This window comes from Carica papaya, chromosome 6 (assembly GCF_054855325.1).
Source record: "Carica papaya isolate Zhongbai chromosome 6, ASM5485532v1, whole genome shotgun sequence".
Taxonomy (NCBI): domain Eukaryota; kingdom Viridiplantae; phylum Streptophyta; class Magnoliopsida; order Brassicales; family Caricaceae; genus Carica; species Carica papaya.
Window position 1 is genome coordinate 33,993,456 of NC_142314.1, and position 25,452 is coordinate 34,018,907.

Genomic DNA, 25,452 nt, shown 5'->3' on the forward strand with positions numbered 1-25,452 from the left:
GCCAAGACCTTGGCAAGCACTTGATTTATACACTGGGCTCAGCATTAGGGTCCTGACCTTGTGCATTGAAGCTGACATCCAATGTCTCGTTAACGAGGGTTGACGAACAAAAATGTTCAAATCAATTGAGATGCTCAGTTTACCCTAGTACTTAGAAGTACTAGTTTTATATTCCCTATCTTTCGTTTTTTCCCTCTCCCAACGAGGAAATTGCAACCCTTTTGCTATTTGATTATCTGCACCTCCACTACTTATTGGAGCTGATCAGAAAAGCAGCATCCCAAATTGGAAGAAGACACCAGCAAAACAAACATGCAGACAAAACCACGTTTCTAGAATCTTATACTGGTGCTTGTCCCGAGAATGCCAGCAAAAGAGTTAGACAAAAAGATCTTGCAAAAGAAGAATATACTCCAGATCACGAATTGCCATTACCGGATCAAGTGCCTAGATTTTGCAGCAACGACGCATATGCATAGAGCCAAAAATGGATAACTCTCTCTGCTTTGATCCTGCGAGAAGTAGAACACATGGCTCCCACTGTGGCAGAGACACCAGCTGCCGGCGAACCTGGCACACGCGTGCGAGATCTCCGAGTTGAAGCACTTGTTTTACCCTATCAAACGTGTGGCGTTTATTTGGTCCTTCATAAATTTGAGACCCAAACTACAACCATGGGTGAAAAAGAGACGAACAGAAGTGAATTGAAGCATCCAGGGAGAAGAAAAAAAGGGGATATTGGAAGTATTGAGACTTGTGGACAGTAAAAAAAGAAAGATAACATTGCCCTGATGCGGAAAGCTCCAGAGCTTTGTGAATTTAGTGCCTACAGAGAAACCAGAAACCCGAACTCGCATGCCCATACTGCTGTTTTCCTTATGGGTTATCTCTGAACACTTTTAATTCCACACTATCCCCGGCAGTGAATAGATACGGACTTCAAAAACCCAGGTACTGAAGTAGAACTATCCCTCTTGGATACAAACAAAATGAGGGTACCGCTCGACGCCGACAACCTCTTCTCCATCAGGCGTCCATACCTGATGAAGTGAACATACGGCTGCTGGACAATCTTGACTCCCAGTCTGTCAGGACTCGGCTTGGATATGTGATTCGCCAAAACCTAACAAAGTCCCATTCAAATCTCCTCGAGTCCCCTCCCGCACTCAGACTCGCTTGCCACCATCCGCTGGGTGGGACATATTAGGTACTGGAAGCCAAAAATTCGACCATTCCATCAGCGAAACACTGAACCATCTTTTATCCCAGCTCCTTTATATTGCTCTCAGATTTTCGTGTGTTCTAACATCCCACAACCAGCTTCGTGATGGAGTCTACGACGCTGATTTTGAATTTTAGAGGTTAATTTGTTTTTTATTAGATCACATACCTACAAGTTGCAATAAAAAACAGTCTAGAAATTACGTTCTATTTCCGTGGTACTAAATTTAAAAATTTTCCTCGTTAATTTAGCTAATTGATTAAAATTAGATTAAGGTTGTAGGGTCGGCCGGGCGAGCCAACCCTTTCAGGTTACACAAATTATGTCGGCCATATGTCTTGATAGCCATACAGCACTCACCCAATATGAAGCGAGCGTGGCATATTTAGCCAACCGACCCTTTTAATTTTGACATCTCATTTGAGGCCCATATTAATTGTAGAACCCATTCTATTCAATCCATGTCTGCTCTCTATGTGGGATTGTAGTCGTTCCAAAAATCAAATATATCCGTAAAGGCCAAGTCCGATACCTCCTTATCTATAAAAGATGAACTAGTCGTGTCTTACTTATTTTTGATATCGGAATTCATCATGGCCAGTTATTTTTTATTAAAACATTCTTTTGATATATCATTGAAAAATTTACCAAAATTAATTAAAATTCTCTTAATCCCTAAAGAGTCTTGTCCAATTTTCTTATACCCACAGGTAAAAATACCGTCCCAATCTATGATTTGTCCAAAGTCTATTCCTTCGAGAATTACAAATTTTCCAAATCTTTCGACGCTTGAATCCAAATACTTTAGCTGATAAAGAGTCCGACTGCATATAGTCACAAGAAATTTGAACTAAGAAATTGTAGGGCTTTACCCCGGAGGGAGCCCTTCCAGAAATTCTCGAAGGCCTAGGGTAAACCCAGGCCTTCGAGGGGGTTTGGAAATAGTTTTCAACCAGCAATAGACGCGCCTCGGTTAGAACCTCACTAGCTGCGTCATTGCCCCAAGCGCAAAGATACTTGAGAATCCCTTCGTCTCTCCTCTAGTAGACGACACGCGGTGACTCATTCGTCTATTCATCTGATGTGGGATAATATGCCATTACCTAAAACGCATATTGTAATTTATAATCTTTAGCTAAAAAGTCATGGAAAGTATGCTTTTATTTGTGAAACTCTCTAGTCTAATCATATTCATGGCTTTTCTATTAGTTAGATTAATTATTAGGTACTTACAAATTATTTGTTAAATTGGTTGATTTGTTGTTGTTAATTACTTGATTAGTTAGTTATCAGTGGTGATGTATATGTAAATACATATTATGTATAGATTAACATTCAATTAATGGGAATCAAGCTTTTTGACCCAGTAATATAGTATCAGAGCGATTTTGAAATCTCAGCAAGCTTCTTGATCACTTCTTTTGTCTTTTCATTATTTGTTTCATTCTTTTTAGTTATTTTCCCAAAGAGAGAGCATGGAGATCCTTCTACTGATTTCCTTTATGCCACAAGATTTTTGTTTTTTCTTCGAGAGTAAATGTTTAACTCTCTGCTAATTTCACTTCCCAACAAATGAGTAGGAAGAACTCCAGTTAAAATAACTCTGGTTATCGATCATCATTTAACCTTTACCTTGTTTCCTGAATCTCCTTTTTTTCCCAAACAATGGCAGGCAAATGTGTCCTCAATGATCCAGCCAACAATTTCTTCTTGCACCATTTAGATAATCCCAGTATCATACCGGTGCCTCAAGGGCTTACCGAACAAAACTATACCTTTTAGAGCTAAAGTGATGACAATTGCAATATTGATGGAAGAGCAAATTAGGGTTTGTTAATGGATATAGAGCGAAGCCTGACAGTTCTAATTATATAACCTTACTCAAAACTCTAAACATGATAAATAATTATTTGTTAAACTGATTGATTTGTTGTTAACTAGTTGGTTTATTAGTTGTTAATGACAATGTAAACATAAACAAACAATTAATTCTTCTCTCTTACCCTGGCAATTTCAGATTCTGAAGAAGCCATGAACTTCTTACTGAAGTTAGCTAAATTTAGTTCTCACTGAACCATTTGCACTAAAAATAGTTCAAATTTTAAGTTATAAATTGCATGTCATATCCCACATCAGATAAAGACTGCTGAAGCGTGAGAGAGAGAGAATGGCTCTCCACGACTGGCAGGAGAGTCAAAGCTCATATTTAACTTTAATTGATAAGAGGCAACACTCCCAGAGCGAGCCCCTCCAAAAATTGGCGTATGCTGCTTAATAGCGGCGCGAACACGGTATTCTTTAGTAAAAGGCGAAAGAATAGTTCGCTTTGTTCTCACCGCACAGCTCCGTGAATTTATCAGATGTTGACTCAATGTATTTGTATACAGGGGCTTGTATTGCATCTATCTACTATGCGATGTGGGATTGCATCGTATCAGACGTAGACAGTTGAAATCATCTCATAAGTACAATCACATTTTAATTTATATGAAAATAGATTGTATTGAATATCGAAATTTTGATTGAATTCTAACTTTCATTGAGAAATTAATTTAAATTAGAATTAAGAATTTTATTCAAATCTTTCAACAATTTAATTTATTACAAATGGAGGTGGTGGGAAAGCTAGGTTTACAGAGTTAATGAAATTTAATTTATCTTAATGATGAAAAGTTAGAAAGTTAGTTTAAGAGTCCATGAAGAGAATGATAATCAAATTTTCAATAAATTTTAAGAACATACTATGGGTTAGTAATCCTGCTTATGGCATCTAATTAGTTAATTAATTATATTTTAACACCACTTCACCCATAAGCTGACCAGAATGAGAACATAAATCTTCAACAAATTATCCAATCAATCATTTTACAATGTGAGATTCATTGTAGTGTAATTTAACATTTACTATCAAGTGAGATTTTTGTAAACTGATCTTAATTCACATTCAAAAAAATGTAAGCCATATAATATACCTGCTTTGAAAAAGAAAAAAGAAAAAAAGTAGAAAAAATTTTAGAGTAATGGAGAAGAGAATTCAGGACGAGTTCTTAACAAAATCACACTGAGGAAATTAATGGCTGGATGAGGGTTGGCTCAGATGAGATAAAGCTGTTCCCACGCAATAAACAAGGTTGACAATATGCACTCAATGCATTTCTATAGTTGGATTCCAGCTCTTCATCAGCTTCATCCATTTCAACAGCAGTCTGTGGAACAAAATTTCACATTTGTTCGAGATACCGCGATTGTCCATGCACTTTGTTAACAAAAATAATCAAACGTAAAACATACATGCATTGAAGAAACGAAAATGCAAATTGTACCTGTAAAGGAAAATGGCGAAAAGTAGGAAGGAAACGAATCTTGCAGTATTCATTGAACAGTATGGTGATTATTAAGAGCGGTATTGTGGCTATAGAAGCAGCTGGCTTCGATTTCAGTCCAAAGAGACCAATCATAATAATTTGCATGAGAATGATTGAAACAAAGGTATAGTGATGAATTAATGGCCAATATCGACCGCATGTCTCATAACTAGTTTCATATACGTCTTGAATCTGCATAACATTACAAAAGAAATCACGATCATTTGAATGAAATATAATTGTCGAACATATTGGTCATAAGACGAGAAGGTTAATATAGGAAATTGCTTGTTCATTCATTTCATAAGACAAGAAGGTCAAGAGAAGAGAGCTAAGAGAGAGAAAAACCCAAGAGCTTCTAACAGGTATTACCTAATGAAAGTTTTGTATCAGGATGAAGCATGAAAACTTACTATTTCACCTCAATGTAAATGACATCTTGTTATAGTTCCTATTTTGGGGATGATAACACGACGGGTTTGGACAGATATGAGCAAATCTGACCGTGCCCGAGCTTTGGTGCAGAAAACGGTTTGAGACGGGTTTAATATTTTACTATTCTTTTGAACCATAATGGATTCACAGGTTCCCCGTCACTGACCCACAATGCATATATATAATTACATATATTATAAGTGACATATTCTAAATATATATATATATTTTTTATTAAAATATAATATATATATGTAAAAATCATTAAAAGAATAACTTTCATGTGTGTGTGTTCAGGAGTTAATTTTCTTCCCCTGCAAATGTTTTCAAAGTCTTCGCAGTATGTATATATATTATATACATATAACTAATTAAATCCTAAATCTGTTCCTCTCTCTCCTGTCTCTAAGCAACTGCTTTTTTTTTCCAGTCACTCTTCCTCTTCACTTCAATATATATGCAGAGGAGAAAAAAACTAAAAGAGATTAAGAACTACATAAGAGAAGTCAGAAAAGTTCAAAACTTTCCTTTTCTCGGTTTCTGCTAGGTGCTCCATAGATTGATTTATTATTTGCAAACAAAATAAAGTTTTGTTATTTATTCATTCCAAACAAGGTGGGTGTTCGGGTAGGCTTATTATTTGTGCTTTAGTTCATAAGGCTTTTAGCTCCAATGACCCTTAAATTCATAATACTTTAAGCAGGAAAGCTATTTGGACACTTGAGTTTTCCTTCTAACTTTTGAACTTTGATAAGTTGTCGGAGTTTTTGATAAAATTAGAACTTTAAGCTAGAAATTTAGTAAAATATCTAAAAAGACTGTAATTAATTATTTTTTAGATAAAGTTATTTAAGTGTAATATTTTGTTCTGATAAAGAATATTTTGGTAGAAAATCAATCTTCCATTTAAAGCTATTGACAAAACTGGTCTTACTAGTCTTTTGTTGGAGGCTAAAAACTCTAAACTTTAAGCACTTTGAAGTGACCCAAGTACCTTAGAGCTTATTTTCCAACTAAAATGTGCGTTAAGCATCTTCAATCACAAGAAAAGTCCATACAAATACCCTCAGAACCAATAACCATAAACCAATCAGTTATGTTGAAGATATTAAATATTATTGATGCACAACACAGTAGAGAAACGAACCTGATTGATGTAAACGACATAGCCAAGGCAGAAGTAGCCAATAAGGAACGGAAGCAACAATGGAGCAATGACTGCATACACCATGCCAATCAGTATTGACAGGGAGACTGTGGGAATAACCCTAAAGTAGGGAAAAGAATAAAGATAAGGATTTTTCTCCTTCCCTCGGCCATATGTACATGACTTTATAACATCCCATGTAAGAAGCCCCAACTGTAAGATCTCCAGAGAAAATCCTGATAGCCCATCTGTCAAGATGTATGTCATGAAGAAATCTGCCTGGCACAAGTATAAATAAACTATCAAAATATTGTCCAATTTAATTTATTGAGTTTTAAAGCCAATAATGATATAGTTAGATTTAAAATGTCTGTGAGATAATAGCCATGTAGAATCAACTATATCCCCTGAACATGTCAAGTATATACCCTAGAAAATTGTAGTCCGTTCATTTTTGTAATACAACTCGGTAAGACATGGAAGAAGATTGCAAATGTAATCTAAGATAACGGAAACAAATCAATCTTACTTGGGCGGACACCACACTAGCAAGATGACTAGGAAAATCTCCAAGGTGAGTAAAATATTCTCCAATTTCATCAAGTAATGATCCTGATATCAAGCTCAAAAAGAATACATTTCCCACTAGAAAATAGAAAACCATATTGCACGCCTTAATTTCCTCCTTGCTCTTTGAGATAGAACCGCCTATTTTGGCCATAGCAAGCAAAGCGAAGGGAACAATATACATAAATCCTTTCAGAATGGCACTTGGAAGGTAACCTGTCACGATAGACCTCAGTCCTGGTCTGTCATACAATTCAAATATCAAAATAAAAGTCAAGGGAAGATACTTAATAACTAAGAATTACTCACTAAATAAATTACTGCTTTTGACGGAGAAAAGAAAAACTAACACAAGATACACGTCCTTACATCAACTGAACAGCCATGGCTGGGGGAAACCATTTCTTTAGCTTCTCAAATTTTGCTATTCCTTGAACAGCTGTGACTGGGACAGCAAAGAAAATTGTAAGAAGAGATGCTGCAAGAATGACCCCAATTTTGTGAAGAGGTAAAAAACTATGTGGAATTGCCACATTCCTCCATGATACATCTCTTGGTTCAGGAGCCATTTCAACAATCCATTGTAGTGGATGTGGGTGCTGCTGAGTTTGCGCAGCAAGTGCAGTCCCCCAACGGGACTTGAATGCTACTAAAGCAACAGGTAACTCCTACAAATAAAACAAAACAACATGATATCCTCAATTCTAGATTACTGTTGGAAATTGGTTCAAATATATTAGGAAAAAAGAAGTAGGAGACCAGCTCTCAACCCAATGTATATACTGGACATCCATGCGAGCTACTTTATAGATTGAAGACGTCTTTCTTGTTTGCTTGCAGATTTGGAGAAGGAAAAATTGGTAGGTAAATTCCATTACCTTGTTCTGAAAGTTCCTATTAGAACTTTCACAAATTTTATTACTAGTCCAACAAAATCACAAATGGATGACATGACGCTGTAAAGGGGCCTAACAAAAGAATATGTATCTTGAAAAATTAATATACAGGGATCCAACAAACGGATAATACTACTTAATTAGAAAAGAATGACATACAGCTCAGTACCAACATATGCAGCAAGTTCAAGTAACAGGACAAACCTGCAACGTAGTTAACACAACCTCAAAGCATTCCCCTTTTTTCCATGGAATTTTCAGCTAAAAAATCGTGTTCTATCCATCCAATAACAATTTACCATTTGCCATATTTTCTAGTGGAGAGAGCTACTCACTCCAAAACTAGTTACAGAGAAATTCCAACAAAGAGAAAAAAAATACGAGAGAAAATGAGGGATCTTCTCAAAGTGATGTGTGATTCTGCATAGTTATACAAACTTCTTTAGGAACAAAATTCACATTACCAAATTGATGGACAATATTCCATAAAGAAACATAGCAAGCAAGCCATAAGAAATGAACTGCTAGGATCTTACTTGCTGACCATAAACAGGAAGGAAATATGTATAATATAATATACACTCACAAATAGATACAAAGAATACCTTTTGTTGAAGCATATTTTCCTCTTGTAACTGATGAATTTTATGGAAAAGTTCTTGAAGCTTTTCTTGATACATGGCTACTTTAGCAGCTTCTTGCCGTGATCCATCCAAAAGCAAGGGTTCCCTTTTATGTTTCTTGGTCATGGATTTTTCTCTCATATTCTCTATTCTGTTTGCAATATCACGTGCTTGGTTCTACATACAATAATACCTCTCAGCAGTTGATAAAAAGAATAAATAAACAAGAATTGGCAGGATGTTTGAATGTAGTTTCTCTATTCAAAGAAAATGGTATAACCATATTGGTTCAATTTGTTAAGGAAAACAATGATTATTCTTGATGTCATCATTTTAATTATAGCCAGTGAGTGATATATGCATTTTCATTTTATTTCTAAGAGCTGATCTATAAGAACATCATGAAGTAAACTACACCACATATTATGGTCAAAAAGCAATTCTAACTTAGAAAGTCCTCATAATAAACAGACTTCTCGAAAATATTCCTATGACCATAAAGAAAAATGAACAGAAGAGCACCAGGAATTTAGAAACAGTTGAAAATCAAAACAGAGTCGTCGAAATAAGACCAACTTTTATTACTTATCAATTGAGATTATGCACTAATTCTTTCTGTGGGAAGAAACTAGGGCCAATTTTTATCCCCTGGATAAACCTTAAGGCTGTGTTGGCCCCAGTCTCCTGTGTATACCTTAAATCTAAGTTGTTTCTCTAGGTGGGTAGGGTAGGGTAAAGATGGCAAGCCTCAACTTACCTAGTGATTAACAGCCAAAACTACTCTGGCGAGAAGCATCTACCCTACCCATGATGAGTAGTGCTAGTCAACTTTGATGAGAAGAATAAGAGCTATCCATAACCAAAATACCAACTCTAATTTTCACTTACTTCATACTTAATCCTTATAACCACACTATTTATATTAAAAAATAAAGAAACCAGCAACACCTACAGTCTTGCCCGACCACCATGGAGCAAACCATAGAAAAACCGAAAACTGTTCTCGTCCAGACCAATCAGCGCCAAAGAATATCTCTGGCCTTACCTGGATGCCAATTACATCAATAATGTGGTGACTTGTGGTCTTCTGGCTGCAATTCACAGGAAGTTTTTTTAATTGTTATTAAATTAAATGTTATTTTAAAATACAATTTTGAAATATATAACGTGCTTAACATTTAATTTTTAATTTAATATTGTTATTATATTAATATCAAAATATTGTTAATTGTTAACGTTTTAAATTTATATAATAAATACTCTTTAAAAATAAAAGGTATTGTAGCCATATAATAAACTACCTTTGCATTGCCATACTGATCTATTCCTTAACATAAATAAAATCCTTAGGCTACCTTACACTATCCTAGCTTACCCTACCCAAATCACTACCAAATGTAGCCACTAAGATCTTGTTTCTTATCACTCTAAAATTTGTTGTATATTAGCTCCTTAATAGCTTCAGCATAAAGTTTCAACAAAACATATGGTTTTTGAGAAGTCTTCTATAGGTACATCCCGCCTATTAAAAGTATAACAATGAATTGAGTCTTTTCTTATCAGTATAACATTTTGGAGAAACTTTTCACATTTAATTACTTCATGAAGTACTCGTAGTCAGAAGTTTAGAGTTCAATTTTGGCTATCACTCCATTCTGTTGATCAAACTTTAGCACAAGATGGAGGACACATGCTTACATGTGGACTACATCCTTTACTATTAAGCTTAAGGTCATATTCGGAAGAAATTAACCTTTTTTGTGAAGTTCATTTGGAAATCTATACTTTAAATAAAAAGGTGAATCCATTCCAAAATGATAAATATCCTCAACAATTCAAAGTCAAATTGTCTAGGATGTCAATTTTCATCGTTTTGGAAGAGGTTTTCACAATCTCCTAGTTAAAATAATTGTAGCTTTCCGAACATGGCGTAAATGCAATCAATTATCACAAGTTCATTTCCCAAATTCCCTTTTTTTCTTGGTAAAAGATAACTAAATAAATTGAGGATACAGGAGAATAGAAGAAAAACATGAAAGCTTATTCATAAATGTTAAACCATTCAGTTATCCACATCAAGAACTCCTCTATTTCCTCTATCAAGAGGAAAAAATCAGGCCTATTTATCTTCCACAACATTATGGTTTGATAACCAAGTAATTGACTCATAAGAAAAAATAACGCAGTAACTTTAACCTGAGCATGAATTAGAAAAAAAAAATATTTTAGCAAAATGCTCATGATCATGCAGGTTATGCGAAGGTGACAAGACTAACTCATAGGGTGGGTTAACCATTAAATCCTTACCAGAAGATTTTCAATTTCTCTCCCATCGTATAACATTTGATAAGAATAATAACTGAATGGATGATGTTTAGAGAAGAAGTGCTCAACGCAACAACCACGGCTCCTGTGTTCATCACAGACAGGGATTTGCCGAACTAAAACAGTGAACTGATCAGGGCGCTGCTTGAGTTTCTGAAATTGTTGAATCCGTTTAACCAAAATTTCACTGTATTCCTGGAGATGAAATGATGCAAAAAATCACCTCTTACATCAACATATCTGAATATAAAGTCGAAGAGTCAATTGATATACATAAGAATCCATCCACACTACCACAGTACCATGCTGCAAGATTTCATCAGAAAATTCTTAACCAAGCACTAGAGAAATTAAGGATGCAAAACTCACCTTATACAGTAGGTAAAGTCCATAGAAAGATATAAACCACAGGCATACAAAATGCACCCATAGCCTAAGAAATCAGCAGAAACTTGGTAAGCGCATGTAACTGGAAGGTTTCCAATAAACTGACTGCACTCAACTTAAGAAATGAAATAAAAGAGGTGCTTTACTAAGCCCATATATAATGCACAACGTGAACAAATGTAGATGCACACCCATTAAGACTAACTCTCAATGAGAAATCAATGTCAAAGTTCTAGTTAATGTTCATTGAGCTTCAGATGTATTATAGTGCAACTTCTTACTCCGCACTCAGAGTGCCAGGTTTAGACATGTGTTATCCTCGTAAGGTTATAAAGCTACAAATATTCTACAACAAATCCATGTGACCTGGTATTGAAATAAGTTAAGAGTGACATATATGCCATTCATTGTTGAAATCATCAAAAATAGACCTTGAGATGTATGCTTATCAAATCTACCAGCAAAAAGAGTACCAAGTCCTGAGACTTGGGTTAATTCTAAGTATAGGCCATGCCATATCTTATCTAGAGAGAGTGTCAACAACATCACTGGATTAGACCATCATCAGAGAACATAAGGCCACCTTTCTTCTGTCTGTCAAACCATGATATTAAACATAATCAGCTAAGAAATTGCTAATGAAGGAGCTTGAGATACAAAAGGTAATATTAGCAATAACAGTCACATCTTTCTGTTGTGAAAGAGATGAGACAATAATGACTTCTCCATGAATATACTAATTTTCAAATAACAGTCACCTGTTAGACCCACTGCCAATGTTTGAGATTGCATAAGGATCCAGTGAATAATGGTCGCTTGTAGATTGTCCATCCTGCTCATCCTGGTCGTAATAATTGACTGGGAGAAGTATTACTAACCCAACCACAGAGCAAACTGTGAAGAAGTTGATACTGCAAAACACATAAAGGAAATCACTGCCAACAAAACTGATATATAAACCATCTCTAATATGTTGGAACCATATCATCAGGCAAAAACTAAAAACAAAATATGATGTCGTTTTAGAAGATACTACTAGCCATAGACAACCCTTATATGTATAAAAACCTGAAAAAGGTAACAAAACTGATATATATATATATATATAAGTTTAAGAATATATTAAAGTTGTTAAAACTTATAGAAGATGGCCATAGACAACCCTTACATACTCCTAGCCATAACAACCCTTAATTGTAGAAGTTCAATAAACTTCTAGATGTTAAACTTTTACATTAACTTCAGATTCCAAGCACAAAACCTGAAAAAGAATTTGGGCCTCCACAACTCCATAGCATATCATGCTACTAAATGCTGATTAAGAAAAAGATAAAGAAGATTCAAAACTGAATTAGGGGAAGGAGAAAATATGTAATAGTTAACGTTAGAAATCTAAAAGGAAAATACTCATAACACATTGGCTCATTAGATCAAACACCTTGATGACAATCGTAATGGTGAGTAACAGGCCAGTAAGTTCATATAATACTTCCCCATTAATAAACTCCAAAACCCAGAAAGTTATACCGGAAATTATGTGACCTGCAGAGCGCAAAAGATTCAAAAGGAAAAGAAAAGAAGAAAATGCATGAATATAAAATACCCAAACTTGAAGAGCCTGATGACGACAAGGGCATCAAGGCCGTTGGATTGGAGGATTTGATCGTCGGAGACACGAAAGACGTGAGGGATCCAAGAAAGAGAAGGGAGAAAACGAGAAAAGGAGAAAGAGTGATGTACAGGCAAAGGCTGTCGTTTGGCGAGGAGACGAGCGTAGTAGATGGGAGCATTAGAGGGTTGCTTCTTTAAGATGGAGAATAACCAGAGACCCACTAAGGCTAGGCCTATATTGATGGTAGCAGAGGCAACAAGACTTTCTGGTTTCATTTTCTCATCAACCAAACAGAAGAAATAGCAGAAAACTCAGAGAAAGAGACAGAGACAGAGACAGAGACAGAACCAGAGAGTAGGAAATTTGGAGGTGTTACCTTGAAAGTTGAAAGCCGAAGAGAAGCAGAGAGTGCCAGGTCGAGTAGTACGTGGCGGAGTTGCATGTAAGAGAGAGAGAGAGTTAGATTATATGTATCTGTAGAGAGAGAGTTGGCCTTTCCTCATCCGGACCAAAAACCCGGATCGCGGTCCAACCGAACCTGAAACCGGCACGACGGTCCAACTGGACCGGAAATTATCATATTAAGAATTTTAAATATATTTACTACAAAAAATTACTATAAGATATCAAATATAATATTTACAGTAAACCGGTACGGGATTTAATTATAATTGATTCCAAACACCCTCTTAATTTTGGGCTTCTTAACTTCTTCCCCGAGCCCTTCGTCTCCACAGTGCCTGTCTGTAAACCCTTCTTCATCCTCTACTCTGAACACTCCTCTTCCGTCGTCTATCTCTCTCTTCCAACATCATACGGCCGTATCCCTCGAGCTCCAGATCTCCTTCATTGGCTTATACTCATCGCTCGCACTTCTGCTCCCTCTGCTTGGCTTTCCAAAACCCTAACACTGAAACTGCGTGTTACCTCTTCGTCTCTGCAAACACGCAGATGCACCCTCCCTGAAATCGTAAGGCCCTGTATTTAGAAGCTGTATTATATTTCAACGAAAAAATGTTGAGAAGGAACATTCGGCTGAGGAGGGAGTATCTGTACAGGAAGAGCTTAGAAGGAAAAGAACGTTTGCTTTATGAGAAGAAGCGAAAAATAAGAGAAGCTCTTCAAGGTTAAAATTTTGTTTTCCAATAAGAACTTGGTGGTTTTCTAATTATTTTATCCTTAATTAATTTCTTAATTTTAATTCTTTTTATCTAAAAAAATTCTGATTCTCTTCACAGAGGGAAAGCCCATTCCAACGGAGCTCCGAAACGAGGAAGCTGCCCTTCGCCAAGAAATCGATCTCGAAGACGAGAATACCACTGGTATGCTTTGTGCTGAATGATGCATAGACAGTGTAATATAAAATTTAATGACATTTTATTTGTTTTATGTGATTTCCCTTGTATTTTCTATATTTTTGGCAACGTTAGAGTTTGTCCAAGCTTAGAAGAGTTGTTTTGAATTTGCGGTAAGTTTCAGTTGATTTCGTTGGGATAGTTAAGGTAGTTCAGAGTTTAGATTCTGTCTACTTGTAGCTTAGAAAGTGTTGGATTAGGAATTAAGAACATTAAAGAAGTGGAGCTTCATCATTATCTCACCATTAATTCGAAGATACTGGTTTTGAAGTGATGATTATTGCAGTTCATTGGAATCATTTGTGCTTGGCTGTCTATGTTTGCAAATTATGATGAGGATGAATGTCTTGGTTCGATTTGATAATACATGTTTAGTTAAAAAGGGCTGCATGATATAAAACCAGATTCTCTCATTTTGAATACGTGATTATGATGTTAATTTAGCTGGTTTCATGAGATATTGTGTTTTGAACTCTGAGTTGTGAGCTTCTCTTATACTAGCATTAGATTGCAGTTAAATCTGTATTTCTTCTTCATTTTTTTTTTCTCTCTGTTCTCCCTTTTTTAAGCTAAATGCATGTAAGTCCATGTTGTTTGCTGATCTTGCTAACTTTTCTGTGGCGTAATCTTTGCTTAAATTAGTTCCAAGGACTCATATTGATGATGAATATGCAAATGCAACTGAAAGAGATCCAAAGATTTTGTTAACTACATCCAGGAATCCAAGTGCACCCCTCACACAGTTTGTAAAGGTCGGTCTAGCAGTAGTTCACTTTAGTTCATAAACCCACTGTTTTCCTAAGTTTCTTTGAATGGGTATGTGCTTAAGTTTCTTTTAATATGATCATAATGGATCATTGTTGCAGGAATTGAAGTTTGTCTTCCCTAATGCACAAAGAATAAATCGTGGTAGCCAGGTCTGTATGTCTAGTAATCCTTTTTTTTCCCTTCTGTATTGAGGCTTTATGTAAAATTTCAATTTGGTGACACATAGCAGTAAAAACTGTTAAGTTGGTTTAATTCTATCACTTGCTAACCTAGTGCATGGTTAGTTATATTTTTATTATTGCATCTCGTGTACAGTGTAAACTTTATGATTATCATGGAAGATTGTTTTGCACTTATCAAAGAAGGGGTAAATTGATTCTGGTGGAAATGTAGCAAAATTCTCGACAACTACCATCTGATGCCTTTCCTGAATTAATTTCCTTCTTTGCAGGTCATTTCTGAAATTATAGAAACTGCCCGTGCACATGAGTTTACAGATGTTGTTTTGGTTCATGAACATCGTGGTGTGCCTGATGGTTTAATTATAAGTCACCTACCATTTGGTCCAACTGCTTACTTCGGTTTACTCAATGTGGTATGTATTTGACCTTTCTTCCTCTTTATGAACATTTATTTCCCTTGTCTACTTTTTGGGGCCTGAATATTTTGTTCTTGCATTTCATTGTAGGTTACAAGACATGATATCAAGGACAAGAAAGCCATTGGAACGATGCCTGAGGCGTATCCTCATCTTATTCTTAACAACTTCACAACCAAGGTATCTTCATCTCTAGACTAATGCCAGTCTATCTAATCGAACGTTATAAAATCTGAGGATGGTTGCATTCAAAGCAAGTCTGATAACCGTTAAATTAGGGTTGCAATTATATTTCTGGAAGTCCTAGGCTTGTCTGTAATTTAAAAGTAACATGTGTTTTACTTAAGCGCACAAACTAGCTAAGTCGAGCTTTGCCCAAATTTGAATTTGTTTTATATTTTGATAGTGAGCATGAGCTTGCAAAAAGTCTTGAAGTTGTTGTTTGAACTTGGCTGCATAATTGCTCTTGAGCTCAGCTTGTTAATGCTAAATCATTGTCAAGTTTAAACTTGATCACTTCTGAAGCTTAACTATTTGAAGTGTACGTATGATCCAATTCAGCTCTTGTTTATTTGATGCTTGCTTTTGGCCTTCATTATTTTCTACTCTTGTCTTGTAAAGTTTGGTTAGAAGCAGCTGGTTCATTTGAAGCCCTATGTCTATTTTGTAAAATGGTTATTCAAAGAGTGTTACTATTAGAAATGCAGTAGAAATCTAGAACTTTATAGGTTTTGGTGTCACTAATTATTACGTTAACACGGTAGTTTTCAATAGGGAGTTTAATTTGTAGTTATTATTTTGTATTAGAAAAGTTCTTGTATTTTTTTTTTCTCCCTGCTTCAGTTATCTTTTGTGGCTGACTTTACTCCTATATTACAATGGAATCCGGGGTTTGATTTATCAATACTATTGGATTATGATATTTTTGCAAATTGTTTGTATGTCTCTATTATTATTGAAACTTTCCAACATTGTTTTCATGTTATTCATTCGTTACTTTCCTGGATTCTGTAGCTTGGTGAAAGGACAGCAAATATTCTAAAGCATCTCTTTCCAGTTCCAAAGCCAGATACAAAACGGATCATTACCTTCGCTAATCAGTCCGACTACATTTCATTCAGGTTCTCACTTGAGTCTGATGTCTTTTTCAATAGAGTTACTACTCTACCTCTAAAACTGACAACGCCTGTGTTTCTTTCATAATTTTCATACATTCTGCTTATTTCCATTTGACTTCTGGTTGTTTGGTATTATTTATGTTGAATTAATTTCCTTTCCTGATCTTTCCTAAAAAGAAGCTGTTATCTTCTAGATTGAGTGTTTATGGTTTCTTTCCCCTAATCAATAACTTGTACATGTACAGGCATCATATCTATGAGAAGCATGGAGGTCCTAAATCACTTGAGCTGAAAGAGATTGGACCTCGATTTGAATTGAGGCTTTATCAGGTATTAATCAAAGCAACTTAAATTCAAAGACAGTTCTACATAATAGCATTACTATTTGAAGCTTGATGTCTATTTATAGCTTAACTTTGGTTTCTGCAATGAAGATTTGGAAATAATCTAGCTTGATTATTATAGTGAGAGTATAGGTCCCCAAAAACCAACTGTCCCAATCTCGTAATGTTGGAATTTCCTTTTTCCTCTTAAAAAGTCACGGGTGGAAATAATGATTGCTTTCTGCTCCCATGTTTTATCTTTTTGATTTGCAGGTAAAGTTAGGAGCAGTTGACCAGACTGAAGCTCAGATCGAATGGGTTATCCGGCCATACATGAACACTTCAAAGAAAAAAAAGTATATTGGGGAATAACACGATAGTTAAAAAGCCGATACCAATGGTTTTCGGGGAGGCGTTTCTTATTACATTTAAGAAATGTCATTTAAGAAATTTTGTTTTAAATTTGCTCAAAGTCAGTCTCCTTAATTTAATTACGGAATATTTGCTGCTATTATTATCCATGTTACTTGTGAGATGTAAGTATAATAGTAAGGGAAGAACCTGGGTGAGCAAATGCTGAGGTCATGCATTTTTTTTTTTTTTTCTTGTAGGGTAGTTTGCTTTATTGTTTCTTCCACATAATAGAAGTCTGGGGAGGAAAATAGTTTTCAGGGTGGAAATTTTTCTCTTTGTTTTCACTTTGAATGAAATAGTTTTGTGGATGATCATGGATGAAAGTCAACTTAAAGCTCATCATCTGCTTGCCAAGTTCTTTATTCACAATGGAATACATATATATACATATATATATATATATATATGTGCGCACACACACACACACAAAACAGGAATATTTGAAATGTATACCATATCTTTTTTTTCATAAAGTTTTATTAAGTTTTTTTCATAATTTTACCACAGCTAAAGGATTAGGTTATTTATCTTCAAAAATTTATGGAACAGATCATTATTATACACAAACTTATATATGATTTTACATGATTTTTTTAATGTAATAATTCAAATTTGCTCCAACGAGTGAAGAAGAATGAGATTCTGTTCCTACCATAAAACTCAAATCCATTCTTTCCAAAAACATTTGGTTTGAAATAAATAATAAAGTTCCAAAATATTTATTATTATTATTATTAAATTTCGTTCTATTTTCAAAATATGTGAGAAATTTTCAAAAAAATTTATACCACCGAAGAGCTCTTGGTAAATTATGTGTGTGTGTATGTGTGTAAATATATATATATATATATATATATATATTATGAATTGTTTAGTTGAAAATAATTATAGACATTAAATTTGGTGATGGCATTTGTTATCTCCTCATGACCCATTTCATGTTTTTGGCGTTTTCACTTGAAATGTTTGAAGGAAATGGATGGTAGGAGTTGGATCATGCTAATTTTATGTACTGAGAGATTTTTAAGGCAAATTAATATGCTTCCATTACATATACTATATAATATCACAGGCAGAATTTACAACTTCCTCTGTGAATTTTTTTTTTTTATCTTTTAGCTCTTGAATATTAAAGGAAAAATGGAGGGAGGATATTCTTGTGTTGGGTTGGGATTTAAACTAGTGATAATTTTATTGGGAGTGACATTATTTGTGAATGGGAAGAAGATACTCCCAGGAGTTGGAAAGATTGCTTTGGAAAGTATCAAGGTAAGTTATATACAGTTATATTACACAAAATTATTTCTTGCAATATATATATATATATATATATTTGAATTTTTATTTTACAAAAAACATAAATTTTATACCAACCCCACAAGAAGAAAGTAATAATAGAAATGGGTGGTAATTGATTTTTGGAAATTACATTTTGTTTGCAGAGTGAAGATGGAGATATAATTGATTGTATTGACATTTATAATCAGCCAGCTTTTGATCATCCTGCTCTGAGAAATCATACAATCCAGGTCTATATACATTTACAATTTGAACTTTACAACAATATCTATCTGTTTTTTTTTTTTTCTTAAATTTTTTTTTTAACTTTGTGTGTTTTTTCAGATGGCACCCACTACAGAGAAATTCTCAACAAGAATGTTAAACAAAAAGAAGGAACAATCTTCCCTAATATCACAACTGTGGCAAAAAAGTGGAAGCTGTCCTCGTGGAACGGTTCCGGTTCGAAGATTTCGGAATCAAGATAATAATGGAAGAAAGAAGCCAATAGACATGGGAAAACTCTACCTTCAAGAAAAAAATCACTCGGTATATTTTTATCCGAATTCGATGAGACGAAAAAATGTTCAATTTAACTTCAGATTAAACTAAAACGGGATAAAATTATTGTCTCATTTAAATTGGAGACCGATATCAAAAAAGGATTTCTCTTCTTACTTCGTTCTTAGATACTGGTGTCATGGATGTATATGATAATACATTTTTATTTTCGTGATGTGAATCAGAAAGTAATATTAATTACATTAGGGTACAGTTATTCTGGAGTTAAAGGAGAAATCAAAGTTTGGAACCCTAATCTTGAATCTGATGACGAGTACAGTATTTCTCAAATTAGTCTCAAGAGCGGCCCTTACTATAATTATGAGACTGTTCAATCCGGATGGGCGGTTAGTATTTTTTTCTAACTCTTTTTGTCGAAATAAATTATTATATTAGTATTCGAAATATGATATTTGTTATCGTTTTATTTTTTATATTATTATAATTTAATTTTTAATATTTTTAATTTATTTTAAATACTCAATTTATTTTTATTTTTTAACAAAAAAATTAAATAATTAAATTATATTTAAATATTTTATATTTTAACTAATTAATTAAATAAATAAATAAATATGTTATTAATACTATGACGTTTGTTTTTAATTGTTATTAATTTATTAATCTAATTAATTTAGTTAAGATTATTGTTTTCTAAATGTCTTTTAAATTATTTAGATACAAACTAATTATTTTTATTTTTTTATTAAGAAAATAGATAAAATTTGACATTTAAAATAAATAAAAAATATTAAAAATTAAATTATAAAGAATGTCAAATTTCGAGAATTATTTGACAATATACTATTTTAATTTACATCATTACTTATCTAACCAATAGTTATTTCAACATGAGTTTTATGTATTCTTAAACTTTATTTTCAGGTAAATCCGAGTGTATACGGAGATCGAAAAACTAGATTATTTATATACTGGACAGTAAGCATACTTCAACAATTAATAATTAATGTACATTTATAAAATGTACATATTAATTTGAATAAATGGGTATGAATTAAAATAGGTTGATGCTTCAAAGACAACAGGTTGCTTTGATCTCACATGTCCTGGTTTCATTCAAACCAGCAACCAAATTGCACTTGGTGCATCAATCTATCCCATCTCCACTCCTTATGGCCTCCCATTTCAGATCACTCTCTACATCTTTCAGGTCATCACCACTTCAATTCTTCTTCTTAACATCTACCTACAAATTACATAAACACGTAACTTTAATTATACATAACATAAATGATATGATTGAATATTCGAATACAGGATCCCAGCACAAGCAATTGGTGGGTGCAATATGGAGAAAAGATCAATATAGGATACTGGCCAGCTGAGTTATTTGATTTATTGAGGTATCATGCTGAATGTGCTGAATGGGGAGGTGAAGTGTACAGTTCAAAGTTAGGACAATCACCTCATACTTCCACAGGAATGGGTAATGGACACTTCCCAGATTATGTTTCTGGCAATTCAGGGTCTATCAAGAGAATGAGAATTCGTGATAATTCTTTGATTTTGAAAATCCCAGCATGGGCATATTGTTATGTTGATGAATATTGTTGCTATAATGGTGATTATATTCGAGAATATGTCGAAGATCCAGAGTTTTACTATGGCGGACCTGGAAGAAACTCTATGTGTCCTTGACACAATTCATATAAATTTGAATGTAATAATGAAAAATTCAAGAGCCATGGTTGCTACAATATAATAAATTAGGGTAATTTAATATATGAAAAATCCAAATATCAAAGATAAGAAAGCTCTGCGATTCCCACTTTCTTCGCCTCTCAACCAAACCACAAGCAAAACCCTAATTCAAATATCAAAGATAAGAAAGATCTATGATCCTTTATATCAAAACTTATAAAAGACACTTGCTTTCAAACATCTTTCCTCGTTCTTGATCTGATCTTTTCACTAATTTTCCTTGTTGCCTCTAATAGGGTCCCAAACAAAATAAAGAATGGATTATAGAGACATTTCGCTTAGGGTGAGAAATTAACCATAATTTTATTGCTAAAATTATTCCATACCAGTACCTTAGACATATAAGCTTAAATAAAAAAGAAAACATAACTGCTTCTATAATACAATAAACTGTAAATAACTACTAGAAACTATCTGATCATATTTTCTTTAGAAACTGCTCTAGTAACTGTTTAATTATATTTTATGGTTCTTGAAATATCGAGGGTTGGGCATGTAACGGCCCCAGAAATTCAAATAAATATGTATGTATAAAAAATCTTAAATGCGGAAGTGAAATAAAAATTTTGATTAACATCCCTTACACAATAGCCATAAACGTATTCAACGTATGAAAGAATAAGCTAATTAAAAGAAATACTCGAAATAAAAACTATAAATAGAACTATAAAATCTTTAGGCGTCTAACTCGCCATCTTCCTATGGAACGGGCTCGGGAACCACGTCTTCCTGATCTGAAATGGTTAAGTAAGGAATGAGCTACACTAGCCCAGTAAATACATCACAGTATCTCACTGCCACAGTAGTAAAAGTTGGTAGAAAACAAAAACGACCAATAGAGCATAATTTATAACAAATTCATTTATTAATAATAAAAATCTTTACTGTCCACTTACCTCGGTGAGATTCGTGAAAATATCATATAGAAACAATAACATTATAACCATCATAAAATCATATACACTTTGTAACATAACACATGTTATACTTTTGCACTTCAATAATCAGACAACAGATTTCCTCTTTTACCAGCCTACTAGTATCCGTGGGGATCCATAGGGGGTCCTCGCTACACGTGAACCATTAACATTAATAATCTGATTCCAGGGCCGTCCCCATACCCCGTCCGGTATGGGTACCAAATCCATGAACCTCAATACCCCGTCTGGTATGAGGGTGAAACGGGCCGTCCCCATATCCCGTCCGATATGGGCGTCAAAACCATAAACCTTAATACCCCGTCCGGTATGAGGGTGAAACGGGTCGTCTCTATACCTTATCCGGTATGGGCGCCAAAATACATAAGATCTCCATACCCCATCCGATATGAGAGACCACGTTCCCGTTAGGGTTCCCTACGGATCCGGTCCGTCCACCATCTCCTAGGATATCTAGTAAGGCTGTCCACATTATCCATTTATCAATTCACATAACCTTTTCCCCATTTTCCTTGGTCTCAATTTTTCAATCATACACAAACACGTAAACTAATAATAACACCAAACAAAACAACACAACATCGGGTTTACCATAATTTAAACCATAATAAAAGAAATTATGATTCATGCATACGAAATCATAAAATAAATACATCAAATACCATACTGCATTTAATACTGGAAAATTGATCAAACAGCAACTGAGCGACAATATATCAGATTCAGGCTCTATTGACAACCTCAATCAATTATACATATCTCTAATGTCATAAAATACCGTTTTATTATTTATTGAGCTTTAATACCGTGATAGAAAATAGGGTGAGAAATCCTTACTTATTTCGGGTTCTGAAATTGGCTTTACAGTGCGCCTACGGGCTGTCCTTAAATTCCCTAAATTTTTTTCGAAAAATTGAAACGCACTACCGGTACTTGCACGTGTCCCAAAAAATTCCAAATCAGATCCATGACCCCTTTTCGGCCAATATCAGAATTCCGGCACGGCGGCTCCGCTGTGCTCCGGCGACGGCACCGCCACTCACGGCGGCGATCCGCCTTGGATTGGCCGTTTTCGGCCGAATTCAGCCAAACTTGCATTGGTTCCTGCGATAAAACAACCCTAGGGCCCTCAATGGGCCAAAAAATCACGAAAAATCGAGACTTATCAGCGGCAGAGCTCTCGGGTGCGGCAGCTTCTCCGGCGCGAGTTGCGGTTTGATGTTTTGCTCCCATCAACCTATAGAGAAAAGGATGGTGATCACAGTGGTGTAAAAATTGCATCAAACAAGAACCGGAAAGGGCCTCATCGGAGGCAAAAATCAAAGGAAGCCACAGCAGCGCCGCGGACTTCGGTGGTGTTTTTCGGCCGATTGGCCGGTGGTTTGGCTCCGATTTGGCCATAGGCAGATTCAACATCGAAAAACGAGCCAATAAGAGAAAATTTACATCGTTTGGCAGTCGGAAAACCCTCCGGTGCGGTGGCAGCGGCCGGCTCCTCCGGCGACTGGTTCTTCTTCTCCGGCAAGGGCACTAGCGGCTAGGGTTTGGGGTCGGGTGTGTGTGAGGTTATTTATAACCTTTCCTTTTTAATCTCAACTATCCATCACGATTTAATCTGGACCGTCCGATCGTGATTAAAATGAGAATAAATCTGGACTATCCATCGCGATGCGATCTGGGCCGTCCGTGCGTGATTCAATCTGGGCCGTCTGCACGCGTGAGATCTGGGTCGTCTGTGCGCGTGAGATCTGGGCCATCCACATGCGTGAGATCTGAACCGTTCGATCGCGTGCACGCGGATCGCTCATGTAGCTCCGTCCGCGTGGTCTCCCGCGTCAGGTTCCTTGCCACGTGGCGTGTTCTGGTTGGCCGGGGTCGCTGACTGGGATGTTGACGTGGCTGCTAATGTGACACAACTTTCTTAAATTGCGTTTTGATCATCTGGTTTCCGATTTTCTTTTCAAAAACACCCTCAGAATACAAATTTTCACCAATTTTCCCCAAAAATAATTTTACTCTATTTTATCATTATTATTATTTTTATTTTCATTAAATTAAATTAAATTAAATTAAAATCTTATAAATTAAATATTAAAAAATTAAACTAAAACTCTAATATATATTAAAATAAATAAAATAAAAATAAAAATAATAAATTGGGTGTTACAGGGCATCTTGGGTCTTTGTTATTTACACACTGTATCAGCTTCGAAACCCTTGTCAAAGATTCGGATAATTTCTATGACATTCATCACAATCTCAATCTTGTGATTTTGGGTTTCTACAGTTGAGGAGCGTCATTATGAAGATTTTGGGGTTAATCGGGTGTTTCTCGGGTTGAGTTATGAAAGAGGAAGCCGAATTTTATATCAATTTTTGTTGTTCTGATTCAAGATTTTTTAGAGTTAATTTTGGGGAGGTGAGGAACAAAAAAATCATGGAACAAGGTGGCTTGAAAAGGAGTTAGTCGATGGATCTTTCCAAGCACCCCTCTGGCATTCTTTCCACTCTTCTGGAATGTGTTCCCCTAAAATTTTTCCTTCTAATTTCAATGCGTATGTATATATAATTTCCTTTCTTTTCAAAACATAAGATCAAATATACATATACATACACGTTTTAATACAATATAAAATTTAATAACGTTTTTGTTATTAGTTTTTAATTCTAATTATATGTCTGTCATTCTAGAATAATGCATCGTGTATGTAAGAATCATAAAAATCACCGGCTACAGCCAGTAACTTCCTCTTCTAATTGGCTGGATACCACCAACCCAATCAACCCCTATATATACCTAAATCTGGTGGTACAAAAGCCCCCAACCTTCTTCGTCTCTCAACCAAACCACAAGTGAAACCCAAATTCAAACTGCATAGATAAGAAAGCTCTGTGATCCCCCCTACATCAAAACCTATAAAAGACGCTTCCTTTCAAACGCCTTTTCTCGTTTTTGATATGATTTTCTCGCTAATTTTCCCTCTTCCTTTTAAATCCTCATCGAATACCAATATAATTGTTGTGACATTCATCGTAATCGCAATATTGTGTTTTAAGGTTTCTAGGTTTGAAGAGAGCGATTAAGAAGATTTTGAGGTTAATTGGGTTGAGCTGTGAAAGAAGGAGCCGAATTTTGCATCAATTTTTATTGTTCCGATTCAAGATTTTTTAGGGTTAATTTTGGAGATGTGATGAACAGAAAAAATCACAAAACAAGTTGGCTTGGAAAGGAGTCGATTGGTGGATCTTTCCAAGCACCCCTCTGGCATTCTTTCCACTCTTCTGGAATGTATTCCCCCAAAATTTTTCCTTCTAATTTCAACGCACATGGATATATATATATATATATATATATATGTATATATATGTATAATTTTCTTTCTTTCCAAAGCATCCATTCAAATATACATATACATACACGTTTTAATACAATATAAAATTTAATAAAGTTTTTGTAATTATTTTTAATTCTAATTGTATGTCTGTCCTTCTAGAATAATGCATTGTGTATATAAGAATCATATGAATCACTGACTACAGCCGATAACTTTCTCTTCTGACTGGCTGGATACCACCAACCCGGTCAACCCCTATATATACCTAGACCTGGTGGTACGAAAGCCCACAACCTTATTTGCCTCTCGATCAAACCACATGCAAAACCTAAATCTAAATTGCATATATAAGAAAGCTCTGTGATTCCCCTTACATCAAAACCTATAAAAGACGCTTCCTTTCAAACGCATTCCCTCGTTATTGATATGATTTTCTCGCTAATTTTTCCTCTTCCTTCTAAAC

The 25,452-nt window shown here is 35.0% G+C and overlaps 3 protein-coding genes and 3 non-coding genes across 6 annotated transcripts; 2 read left to right on the forward strand and 4 right to left on the reverse strand.

Moving 5' to 3' along the window:
* Positions 1–1,498: 1,498 nt before the first annotated feature.
* LOC148253558 (U11 spliceosomal RNA) lies at positions 1,499–1,627 on the reverse strand. The gene has a single exon (XR_015812975.1). It is a non-coding gene; the product is annotated as a U11 spliceosomal RNA (small nuclear RNA).
* A 459-nt stretch (positions 1,628–2,086) lies between these two features.
* Positions 2,087–2,237, reverse strand: LOC148253559 (U4 spliceosomal RNA). The gene has a single exon (XR_015812949.1). It is a non-coding gene; the product is annotated as a U4 spliceosomal RNA (small nuclear RNA).
* A 1,213-nt stretch (positions 2,238–3,450) lies between these two features.
* On the reverse strand, positions 3,451–3,567 carry LOC148253560 (U5 spliceosomal RNA). The gene has a single exon (XR_015813015.1). It is a non-coding gene; the product is annotated as a U5 spliceosomal RNA (small nuclear RNA).
* A 480-nt stretch (positions 3,568–4,047) lies between these two features.
* Positions 4,048–12,940, reverse strand: LOC110814930 (Early-responsive to dehydration stress protein (ERD4)). Its single transcript, XM_022042518.2, has 10 exons — positions 12,571–12,940; positions 11,726–11,878; positions 10,950–11,013; positions 10,563–10,775; positions 8,238–8,432; positions 7,106–7,404; positions 6,699–6,978; positions 6,170–6,448; positions 4,546–4,779; positions 4,048–4,428 (listed from the first exon to the last, which is right to left on the reverse strand). Exons 1-10 carry the CDS (start codon positions 12,852–12,854, stop codon positions 4,279–4,281), a joined length of 2,151 nt encoding a protein of 716 aa, XP_021898210.1. The 5' UTR covers positions 12,855–12,940; the 3' UTR covers positions 4,048–4,278.
* Positions 12,941–13,272: 332 nt separating this feature from the next.
* Positions 13,273–17,494, forward strand: IMP4 (Ribosomal RNA processing Brix domain protein). The gene is made up of 9 exons (XM_022042432.2): positions 13,273–13,705; positions 13,818–13,901; positions 14,577–14,686; positions 14,801–14,851; positions 15,154–15,297; positions 15,391–15,480; positions 16,315–16,421; positions 16,664–16,748; positions 17,015–17,494. The coding sequence occupies exons 1-9, from the start codon at positions 13,594–13,596 to the stop codon at positions 17,111–17,113; spliced, it is 882 nt and encodes a 293-aa protein (XP_021898124.1). The 5' UTR covers positions 13,273–13,593; the 3' UTR covers positions 17,114–17,494.
* A 130-nt stretch (positions 17,495–17,624) lies between these two features.
* On the forward strand, positions 17,625–20,737 carry LOC148253561 (protein neprosin-like). The gene is made up of 7 exons (XM_088222159.1): positions 17,625–18,424; positions 18,598–18,684; positions 18,779–18,982; positions 19,180–19,341; positions 19,880–19,933; positions 20,019–20,165; positions 20,273–20,737. Exons 1-7 carry the CDS (start codon positions 18,296–18,298, stop codon positions 20,651–20,653), a joined length of 1,164 nt encoding a protein of 387 aa, XP_088078285.1. The 5' UTR covers positions 17,625–18,295; the 3' UTR covers positions 20,654–20,737.
* The last annotated feature ends 4,715 nt before the right edge of the window (positions 20,738–25,452 follow it).

Bases quoted from the DNA above. Each gene is read 5' to 3' on its own strand.
- LOC110814930 (XM_022042518.2), bottom strand. From the start codon at position 12,854: ATGAAACCAGAAAGTCTTGTTGCCTCTGCTACCATCAATATAGGCCTA. The intron at 11,014-11,725 runs GTGACTGTTATT...CTGATTTCTTAG, and splicing joins ATTGGCAGTGGGTCTAACAG to GCTATGGGTGCATTTTGTAT. The intron at 10,776-10,949 runs GTGAGTTTTGCA...TTTCATCTCCAG, and splicing joins GACTTTACCTACTGTATAAG to GAATACAGTGAAATTTTGGT.
- IMP4 (XM_022042432.2), top strand. From the start codon at position 13,594: ATGTTGAGAAGGAACATTCGGCTGAGGAGGGAGTATCTGTACAGGAAG. The intron at 15,481-16,314 runs GTATCTTCATCT...TGGATTCTGTAG, and splicing joins TTAACAACTTCACAACCAAG to CTTGGTGAAAGGACAGCAAA. The intron at 16,749-17,014 runs GTATTAATCAAA...TTTGATTTGCAG, and splicing joins TTGAATTGAGGCTTTATCAG to GTAAAGTTAGGAGCAGTTGA.
- LOC148253561 (XM_088222159.1), top strand. From the start codon at position 18,296: ATGGAGGGAGGATATTCTTGTGTTGGGTTGGGATTTAAACTAGTGATA. The intron at 18,983-19,179 runs GTATATTTTTAT...GATGTGAATCAG, and splicing joins TTCAAGAAAAAAATCACTCG to AAAGTAATATTAATTACATT. The intron at 19,934-20,018 runs GTAAGCATACTT...GAATTAAAATAG, and splicing joins GATTATTTATATACTGGACA to GTTGATGCTTCAAAGACAAC.